We start from the raw sequence: 11,545 nt of genomic DNA, 5'->3' as shown, positions 1-11,545 counted from the left end.
AATCCGATTGTTGGTATGGATATGCTTTGAGAGGAGCCGATGATGATTAGGAAAAGATGGTGAAGATCGTAGGAACGAGCCCGCAATAACATACAAACGTGGTAGGATTAAGACCGTTGCAAATCCGAAGAACCGTGGTAGAGGTAGAGGAAGGAATTAGGACTACTATATTTGTTAGAACGAAGTTGTAATTAAACTAAAGGGTATGTAATGGTAGTACAAAAAGGAATTTAATGGTAACTTTTTATAATGGTAAAGTAGTGATGGCTATTTTGGATGTCATCTAACTGTTGCTAAAGTGTGATATTATTTCACGTTTGGTGTGATATTGTGTAATAGTTGCTGTGATATTGGTTCTCAATATCACACAGGGCTAAAACAATACCACACTGTTTACTTTAAAATATCACTATGGATATGGATTGTTAAATCTCACGTTGATATTGTTTTTAGAATGTTGTGATATTGTTGTGTACACAGGTTGATATTGCTTCTCAGTATCGCACAGTATGTTAAACAATATCACACAGATGACTAAACAATATCACAATATGAATATGTAAGTTTAAGTCTTACGTTGATATTGTTTTCACAATGTTGTGATATTGTTGTGTACACAAGTTGATATTGTGTTAGAAAACTGCAGAAGCATATTATGAACTGCCATATTTTGACAACACACAAAACACAAGATGTGAAAATCTTAAAGCAAAAGGCATATATAGTAGTCCTGATGTAGTGATACTGTTTAGAGTAAGATGTGAAATATATAAATCGAAGGTAAGAGATTGTTTCTCAGTATCACAAAATACAAAAACAAGACAACTGAAACAAATAAAATAATCAAATATTCTCCGAGTACGAGTACTTTCTATATAAAATAAAGTATAATTTATACTTTAATGAATGTTGTGGTCTATATTAATATGTTAGTCATAAAGAATGTCGTCTATTTGCTGCTGCTATAATTAATGAGCGCCATCAACAAAAACTCCTTCGACCGATCAACCATCATCAGCATCATCCTCATCTGAACTACCCTGAAAATACAAAAAGGTGAAACAGTGATATTATTTTATATAAGGAGTGATATTATTTCAAATGAAGTGTGATATTTTTTCTATCTCAGAACAATTACAAACAATATCACATTCTGTTATCCTCAAGCAGTGATACTGTGTACTACAAAAGTGTGATATTATTTCTAATAAGGTGTGGTATTGTTTCTAAAATTACCAGGAAAATATAAAAGAAAGTTAAGACAGATGTGTTGACACATTCTGTTATCCTCAAATAATATCACATTCTGGTATCGTCAAATAGTGATACTGTTTAGTATAAGATGTGATATTATTTTAAATAACATGTGGTATTGTTTCTGACTCGTGACCATACAGCATAGATAAAAAGTTTCATACATAGACTGTTCATGGTGAACATACCTTATTGTCGGCATCAGGTACAAAAGCATTAGGACAGTTACGTTTATCATGGTGAGCCATTTGTTTGCAATTACGACAAAGCCTTTTAGGCTTCTCCGCTTTAGCTATGCATTGTTGCTTTTTGGAGATCATTCTCTTCCCGCTACCCTTGTTCTTTGCCTGACGAGGTGGTAGAATCCTCACCTCAGTTGAGGAACTGCACCCAAGAAGCATCTCCAACTCATGCTCTTTGGTCATTGACTCTGATTGCGGATTGAGTTTCAGCCTGAATTGTTTAAGTGTGTCAACAAGATCAGTGATGTCCTTCGTAGACACATTCTTGAGCACACTGATGGTCGCGTAGAACTCTGACCATAACTTGCACATTTCCATCTTTCGTAAATCAGTGGCATCAAAATCCTCAATTAACTCACCATGTAGACCATAAAGAAGGATCTTATGTGCATTCTTGGTCCACCGCATAAGAATGTATTTATCGGGCAAAGTGTGGACTTGTTCTCCTGAGTAAACGCAGATAATGTATCTACAAATAATACCCTTCCTGTTGAACAACTTGCAAGAACATTCAGTGTCATTCGTTAGAGAATTGTAGACGACTTGGTAGGTCTTCTGCGTTCTGGCATCAGCAATACCAATTAATTCTACAACGTTTGCAGGTGGTGTGAAGCCACTAACACTAAGGGAACAAATAGAAGCAGAAGCTTCTACTTGAAAATCTGAGAAAGCAGCATTTGTATAAACCTTGGAAGCATGAGCTTCCAACTTAAGAGAAGTCACTAATTGTGGAAGAGTACAATCATCGTCTCTATCAAGTTGTTTTTGAGTATGGTATTTGCAACAGACATCAATGGCACTTTGAAACCGCATCAAGAATTCAACAAGTGTACCATGTGCATTTTCAAAACGCTTGAAAAAATTATTCTAACTCTCAGAACGTTGAGTTGTACGTAATAGACAACCCATAGGAACATCACAAAAATAAGCTGGGATCCATTTCCTCCTTTTTCTAAACATGGTTGACAACCAGGAATTACCGTCAAGATTATGCTCATTGACCAACTGACACCACTTTTCTTCAAATTCAAGAGGTTCTAACTCAGCATCCCAAACAATAGCATTCAAACGGCCGACAAAATCGGTCTCTCTCGAAATTGCAGCCCAACCTTATCGTAAGCTTTTGCACGATATGCCACATGCAATATCTGCGCTTAGCATGTTTGAAGACAAAGACGCAAACCCAGCTTTATTCCAAAGACACCGATCGGTTATTATACAGTGTGGCTCTCGCTGTCCCATAGCATCAAGGAACTTTTGAAAGACCCACGTGAACGAATCTTCATCCTCATGAAATAGCAACGCAGAAGCAAAAGTAACTGACCAGTAAAAGGAGTGAAAAGCATACAATACTTATTCGTACTGTAAGTTGGATCGTAAGTGATGTAATCACCAAACAAAGCATAGTTTCTACGAGACTCTGCATCACACCAAAATGCACGAACCAAGCATTTACCAGAATCCACCTCATAAGCAAAGTAAAAACCTTCAGTGGTATCACGTTTATTCTCAAAATAGTTAACAAACAGTTGAGCATCTCGGTCTCCTATGAAACATTTGATATCCCTTCCAAAGTTCTTAAAATCAACCAGTTGAGCTCCAACATTCTCATAGCCATCTGCATATTCCTTGACATTTCTAAATGCCCTTGTTGGCCCTTGATTAACCCTTGAATGATCAATAATTGTGTTTTTATGGTAAAGATGGAGGTGCCTGTGCTTTTTTTGAAACTGTTGATTTCTAAGTGAACAAAGACGGTGATTATGCCACTCACGAAACTGAAAAACAACATAACCATCCCCATTATAGCGAAACTCAATCATAGCAGTACAACCAATCCTAGTTAATTTAGTGTTCCTGATATCAAAAGGCCTGGGAGTTGCCTGCTCCTTTCCACTATCTAAAACAGTAGCCTTCCTCTTACGATCTCTAAAACCTTCACGGTTGCAAACAACAAATTTATACTTCACATCACCAGAAACATACCTTTTTTGAGAAGACTTCCTAGGTTCAAAACCACATGCTTCTGCATACACATCATAAAAACTAATAGCTTCTTCCAACGTCCCAAACAACTGGCCAATATAAGGTTTAAACTAAGGTGCAACATTCCTTGTCCACAATTCACTACCACAAGGTGTGGAGTCCAAAATTAGTTGATGCACATGAGAAGGAACAGAATGTTGTTCAACATGTGGAGTAGAACTAGATGCATCAGGTGGTTCAATCAGAACAGTAGAAGTAAGTGAAGACTCAACAATATCATTACAATCTTTAGAGGTAATGGCAGAGACATGAAGATCATTACACGAAGAAGAGGTTACATTACTTGTAGGATCTGGCAAGAAAAGTAAAATGTAAAATAATAAGAAAAAGTCTAAAAGATATGGACGAAAACAAAATCACACAAGTGGCTAAACAATATCACATATCCACGAAAACAATATCACGTTGTTTGGGAAAAATATCACACATGAAGATGGAAAACGATATCACAAGGAATGTTGCAGGAACAATATCACACAAGTGCCTGAACAATATCACATATCCAGGAAAACAATATCACGTACTCTGGAACAAATATCACACATGAAGTTGAAAAACAATATCACAAATGTGAATATACAATGGTACATATCAACATAAACAATATCACCAGTTGTAGAAAACAATATCACATATTGAGCAAAATAAGAACGTCAATGAACAAAAAATATTTACCAAAAGTATAACGAACATGTGATTGAAAGCTGAAAGTACAAAATAAAGAGAGAATACGCAGAGATTTCAGAATACGCTGAAAGTACAAAATGAAGAAGAATAACATACCAGACATCGCAATGAAGATTGTATACGCAGAGATTTGAGCAGGAAAACCTGGAAATCAAACAAAAACGTACCGAATTTTAAGGAAGCACAAAAGTAAATTGAAAATAACAAATAAATCAAGATGAAATTCAAAGCATATAAATGAAAAGAAGAACAAACAGAGTAAGATAAGAACGAAGGCGAAACATAAGGACGAAAAACGGCAATTACGTACCTGAACAAAGAAAATAATTGGAATAATATGATAATTGTGAAGAATGAGCAGCAAGACCTGGAAATAAAACAAAAACGTACCGAATTTTAGGAAACACAAAATTAAATTAAAAATAACAAACAAAAGCAAGATGAAATTCAAATCATAGAAACGAAAGAAGAACAAACAGAGTAATGTTACAACGAATTCGAAATTTAGGGACGAAAAACGCCAATTATGTACCTGAACAAACGAACTAATTGGAATAATATGATAATTGTGAAGAATGACGACGAAAAACGGAGATGACGCCTAAATTCTAGGGTTTTCCAGCTCAACAATGGAGGAAGAAGCTACAGTAGAGAGAAGTTGAAGGGAGAAGAAGAAAAAGGAGGAAATAACGATATTGCTGTAAAAAGTGGTTTATATAGGCAGCTGTTAAATTTCAAATTTGCCCTTGCTTGTTTCCATCCTAAATACCTATCATAGTATTAATCCTCAATCCTCAAATATATAAGTAATACTCACATGATCTCATTCCTATATATATATATATATATATATATATATATATATATATATATATATATATATATATATATATATATATATATATATATATATAGTATAAGAATTTTAATGAGGTTTTTAAATCAATCATCAGTTAAACTAAAATACGGGTATTACAGTCTTCCCTTTATAAATGGAACTTCGTCCTCGAAGTTCAAGACACAATTATAACAAGTTAATGCTAACAAAAAAAATTATAGGTCTCCAAAATTTACGGTATGACAGCGCAAGATAAGGAACAGTGAGACCGTCTTACTAAAGGTACTTTGGACATCTCACAATGTGGAAGAGGCCACATGGGAACCAGAGAAGGCGATAAGAGAGCGTTTTCCTCACCTTTTCGATCAGGTATGTTTGGTTACGGGGACGTAACCGTTGTCTTTTAAGGGGGGTAGGAGATGGTCGCATGCATGTTTTGGGGTTAGTTGAGGTCAACATAGTTGTGTTTTTGTCACCTTTTGCGTTTCGGATGAGTGTTTTGTCATGTATAGTGGAGGTTGTTGATACCTTGAGTAGTTGTGGTTGTTGTCTTTTAACAGTTAGTGTTGTATTGGGTGTTTCGTTTTGGCTATGGTATGAACTTAGGGGACGAAGTTCTTTTTAAGGAGGAAAGACTGTAATACCATGGTTTTCTGAGTCCCATTACTCGGCCGAATAGGGCTAACTCGGCCGAGTAGTGTGTCGTGTGTTTTCTGGTCTTCCTGACACGTACCCTCACCCCTTACTCAAGATCTATGGTTTGTGGATCCGTCTAAATAACATTGGATTACGAGAGTCATTCAATCGAGTGATATAGGGTACAAGTCTTTATCTTTAATCACTCGTAGTCGATTAGCTTTATGCTTTTCGATGAAAGGTGTAAAGTTGACTAGAACGGTTCCAAGTTTCCATAAATCTTGGTGGTGACTCCAATTTGTCTTAATTTGATTTGAAGGAACCTCGAGTTGATATGCCTGTGATGATCCCGTGGACGCAGCTTTTGCTGTAATACCACGGTCTTCTAAGTCCTGTTACTTGGTCGAATTGGGCTAATTCGGCCGGGTAGTGTGTCTTTTGTTTTCTGGTCAAGCTACTGTCCAGGAATACTCAGCCGAGTAAGGGGTACTCGGCCGAGTACTCTCAGTAATCGACCGAGTATCCGGTCTGACGGGAATTATTTCCGCGGTTTGGTTAATGATGATTAGAGTAATAATTTACGTTTAACAGTTTCACTTTTCACTTTTTAGCAAAACCTAAATCATTTATGCATTCTCTAATTATCCCTAATCACTCCTAAGACCTTTGATTATTTGTGAGTCTTTGTTCATCTCTCTCTCGCGTCAGTTGCGTCGGTAAGTCACTAGTCTTATATCTTTTGTTAGTTTTGTCTTTTAGGGTTTTACCCTAGTATTGGAATTTAGGGAAAAAGGGGTGATTGCATGTTCTGATTGGATTGTCGTGATTATTGTTTAGTGAAGGATTTATAGAAGAGCGTTTCTAGCTTCCGCTGTAGACTCATATTCGAATCTGTGCTAAGGTAGGCTTTTCCTACTCAGTTGTTTGCATAGTTAATTTAAGATGTGGTGATTGTGATTGTATTGGCATGATTAGCATTGTTGTTGATTTGTATTCTTGATTGTTGGAGTTATGGTGGATTGACTATGTTGGTGAGGTGCGTCCTCGGCTGAGTGGAGTCGCTTGCGGGAGTGGCTTCACGCCCTTGATTCGCCCCTTGTGGAACCCGCCACAAGGGGGATGTGCACATTAATGGACATGGGTTATTGCTCGTTGCGATGAGCGGGGCTTAGGTGGGTGAGGCCGCGGTCCCCCATTGGCGGTGTGGATTAGCTGTTGCGGCAGTTATCTGGCAAGACTGTACACTTAAGTGTGTAGTCAGTTATGAGACATGATTGGAAATGGAGAATGATTGTGGAGTTTTTGTCATTGTTATTCTTGTATTGTTCTTATTTTGATTATACAGGGAACTGACCCCGTTGTTGTTTTGTAACACTATGGTGCTCGATTCGGGGAGGGTGAGCAGATTGTGACAGGTGATGGTTGTCTTTAGCTACGGGGACGAGATGGGATGTCATCACTTTGAGTCTAGCTTCCATTTTTATGAGTTTAGAAGTTTTGGATTTCATTTGTATTGAGATTTTATACACTTTCATTTTGGTATTTCTTTGAGACGGTGTAATAGTTAAACTTTATACTTTACTAAGTGTTTCTGAAAGGTTACTTTTGATATACTAACCTCGAGGCAACCGAGATGATAACAACTTCTCATGTTAGGGTGGTCCTTGGTAAGGTACCTTGGTATGTTGGGGTGTTACACTCCCGGGCGGTATCCACACATCCTCATTCAGTAGCTCCATATTTATGCTTAGTATTGTTGATCCACCTATTCATGATTCCTTTGCTTTATGTTTGGACATGAATCAGTCTGACTCCCCTGCTGCTACACCAGGACCATGGAGCAAGGAGGTGGATGAGGTAGAGAAGTTGATTTATGGAGATGAGCCTCATCCTGAGCCGGTTTATAGCTTTGCTGATGATGTTGACATAGAAGCTAAGCTGGATGCCTTGGAGGCTGAGATTTTTAGAGAGGAGCCCGTCAAAGTTTTTGATGAAGCTTCTATGACGGATGAAGAGCCCCATATCCTCCCTAAAAATGATGAGTTGCAGAGCGATGAGTATGATTGCTCATATTTTATATTAGATTTTGAGTTTGATGAGTCGGAACTTTATTTGTCGCTTATTTTCTTTGCTTGGAGTTTTTATTGGTGCTACTTGTGTCTTTATGTAGCACATGCGCTTCTTTTTTATTTACTATTGCGTGCTTTGAGTTGTATTGATTATGCCTTGCATGGCATTTGTTTTTAAATGCAGGAAATTGCCTCGCCAGAAGAGTACTCGATCGAGTGGTGATGGGCTCGATCGAGTACCCTTGCTTTTTGGGTTTAAAACATAGCCAGATGATTAGGGAATTGCGCGGTTGGTTATTTTCCCCTATTTTTGCAGTCGGTTTAGGGAAACTTCTACACTCTTAACCGGTATTCTCTTTCCTTGTATCTACTTTTATTATATTATCTCTAGTTATTTCCCATTCCTTTTGTTAAGTGTGTCCTTTAGGTTGTTGTGGTTTGATGTGAGATTGTTATGTTGCAGGCGTCACAACGAGGACACTGTGACATTTAGGTTTGGGGAAGGAGTCTTTAATTATGTTGCGTGATTTACTTTATTGTTGTGTGAATTTAAATCCAAAAATCCATTAAAATTTAATAAGGTTATTTTCAGTCGTTGGTCAATCAAAATAAATCATAAATTACTACTAACTTATAGCTAGTGGCAAGAAAAGGTTGAATCCACAGGGAAGCGAGTGAGTTGTTCTATTTACTAATATTTAAGTTCGTCTTAAAGGTAACCAATTTCTTGAATGATTTGTTTAGTTTGCTAAAACTAATTGCAATAAAGTAAATAAGACAAATTCAATAATATTAAAGAGTCTTGGGATCAAGTTCACTAGGTAGTTATCCGGGGTTATGATTTAACTAGTTGATAGATCAATAAAGTAAATAAGACAAATTCAATAATATTAAAGAGTCAAATGATCGGTCGATTCTAATATGTCCTCTAGGTTTAAACTTCAGTCAGCCTATTAAATTGTTGTAGCCTATATTAGTCTTAATCTGGTCGGTAATAATCCTAATTCGCGATGCTAATTAACTAATCCTGGCCAGTAATTAATCAATTTGGTTTAAGACAACAATTAAACAACAAACAAAAGCAATTTAACTATCAATTCATTATATAATCCCTTTCTAACAACCTAGATCCCCATTCACCCTAGGTGAATAAATTAGCTACGAATGATGAGAGAATTAACAATAATAATAATACAAGACATAATATAAAGGGAAGAATTGACGGGAATAATCCACCTTTCATACATCTTCCGAGAATAGTCTCACCTTTTGATAATCCGAAAATAATATCACCTTTTAACCTCATCTTCTTTAAATAATCTTTTTTACTTGTTACCTAACTAAACGGTCATCATATTTTTCTAGTCTCTTCATCTCTTACCTCCGTCATTCGTAAAACAATTGACAAACACCATAACTCAAACAAAAATCCAGAGAAATCAAATAATAAAAAAGATTTGATTTATTCTTGTCAAGAATCACGCACAACCCACATCAAATAATTGATCATTACCATTGAAGACACTACTTCGTCTAGCCGTCGCCTCTTTCAATTAAAAACGATTCAACAGGTAAATTCATCAAACTCTAGAATTTCATTTTGTAGATTATAATTTCAGATAAAAGAAGATAATACTCGTAATTAGTAGATATTTACTCAAAATTAGTGTAATTTGTGATGTATCTCAGTTAGTTGTACTTTTTTTTGTAACTGATTGTTCATAATGGATGGAAAGGAAGTTCTAGGAAAATATTGATCTCGCTTTCTTGTCTTTCTTGTAGCTATGATAGTGCCACACTTATTAATGTAAAATGTCAAATTCATTTTTTAATACTTCAATTTATATGTTTTGCGATAAATGGAAGACGTCTAATTTATAATTTCGGGATTGTTTCTTTATTTCAGGATTTAGGTTCATCACGAGGGCCTATGATGGTCAGCTCAATTAATGATAGTCAAGGTCCGGAATCGAGTTAAGCTTCATCATCCATCAACATGTAGATTAGTTGGACGAATTATGTAATTTTTTGGCTACATTATGGAGATGTAAAAATTTAACTAAATGCTTGTTTTACTCCACTATGAGTCTTATTAGGTAAAACTATTTTTTTGAAAATCTTCTATCTAACAGGAGGAAGTTCTCAAAAAGTGTTGATCCTACACATGAATTAATGCAAAAGCAGGGAAGTTTTCATCTTAGAAGTATATGTTTATCATGTTTTGTTTTAATAGATTTGAAAGATAGAGAAATGGTTAATTAGTAATGAAGTACTGTCTGAAATTAAAATAGCAAATTGAAGACAGTCACATTACTAGTGATTACCTACCATAGCAAGTTGTTTTTATGGAGGGAGTGTTTAAAGAAGATGGGATAGAAAGATGAGACTATTTTCGAAATATTGAAAGGTGGGACAATTCTTGAAAGATGACTTAAACGTGGGATTATTCCCGTCAATTCTTCCTAATATAAAGGCAATAAAAAGATGAACAATGAAATAATGATCTATAATAGAAGAAAGATTAACAATAGTACCGTAATTAGAGAGTGCTTAAATCCGAAATAAGAGAAATAAAACTAAACTAAGAGTTTTGAGAGTGTTTTGAGGGTAAATAATAAGTAGCTAGGTAAAATAAGGCGTAAATATAACATAGGGTACGAAATGTGTATTTATAATAAAACATAACCGACTTAAGGAAATTGCGAAAAAATCTTCAAAATAGTATGTACTCGATCGAGCCTGGGTGCACTCGATCGAGTAAATTCCCAGTTGACCGAGTTCGCTTGGGCTTGATCGAGTATCTTTCTTGTTTCAGCTCTTGTCTTCGTCTTGACTTCTCTTACTTTATTCTTCTAGATTCTTGTGCCATGCTCCGTGTATTCCTTCACACCCACTCCACGGTGCTCATTTTATTCCGTTGCTCCATAAATGAATCATTCCTGCATTAAACACCAAATAGCGGAAGTATCGGCATTCTAGCATAAAAGGCATGTAATTAATATAAACTAGGATGAAGACCGTATCAAAAGTAACTAAGGGGAGGCATAAATATGTATATAATTATGACTCGTCAATTTGGCTAATTGAATCGAAGAAAGTGATTTAAACATGTTTTAATACACTGGAAGCATGACGAATGAGTCGAACTATGATTTAGCGTAGGTTATACAACGGTTTACAAAAAAAGGTCAAAGTCGGAATTCATTATGCGCTACAAACTTGAATTGCGAAATAATCAGATCAAAGTCTCTTGTAAGGATCGAAAATATGAAGAATTGGGATGTGGAAAACAAGCCAAAACAATATATAAAAGGTGAATTTAGAGGATTCGATATGGGAAAATCGTAGCTCTTAAACCCGAATTTGAGCTAATGACGAAAACCCGCGAATATGAGTTATAAGGGATTTAAGTCGAAAAGATCTTGATAAAGTAAGTAATAGAAATTAATTTGAAAATTATTAGACGAAATAAGAAGAAAAGAACGAAAAAAAGATAAAATGCGAAAGCAGTGAAAAGTCGAGGAAGAAGAAGAAGTGTAACAACTGCAGGCAGCCTCTAGAAGAGACGCAGCAGATACTGCGGCCTTTCCAGAAGGCACACCAGTTGACACGATTCTTCCCCATGTCAGATCTTCACTGTTTCAGTCAAAAAGGTTTTAAAACTTGTTTTTAATGAAAATAATAAAACTTAACAAGCATCCTTATGACATAAATTCGTACAATATATTACAAAATCAATAAAAACAATATTAAAGTAAGATTTACAACCTCGG

At 35.8% G+C, this 11,545-nt stretch overlaps 1 protein-coding gene across 1 annotated transcript; it reads right to left on the bottom strand.

Annotated features, from left to right (window-relative positions):
* Positions 1-1,662: 1,662 nt before the first annotated feature.
* LOC141601253 (protein FAR1-RELATED SEQUENCE 5-like) lies at positions 1,663-5,005 on the bottom strand. Its single transcript, XM_074421515.1, has 7 exons — positions 4,999-5,005; positions 4,540-4,596; positions 4,326-4,373; positions 3,662-3,834; positions 2,717-3,571; positions 1,758-2,348; positions 1,663-1,707 (listed from the first exon to the last, which is right to left on the bottom strand). The coding sequence occupies exons 1-7, from the start codon at positions 5,003-5,005 to the stop codon at positions 1,663-1,665; spliced, it is 1,776 nt and encodes a 591-aa protein (XP_074277616.1).
* Positions 5,006-11,545: the final 6,540 nt, after the last annotated feature.

Source organism: Silene latifolia, chromosome 9 (assembly GCF_048544455.1).
Source record: "Silene latifolia isolate original U9 population chromosome 9, ASM4854445v1, whole genome shotgun sequence".
NCBI lineage: Eukaryota > Viridiplantae > Streptophyta > Magnoliopsida > Caryophyllales > Caryophyllaceae > Silene > Silene latifolia.
Note: the sequence above shows the minus strand (reverse complement) of the source record. Positions and strands in the feature narration are given on the sequence as shown.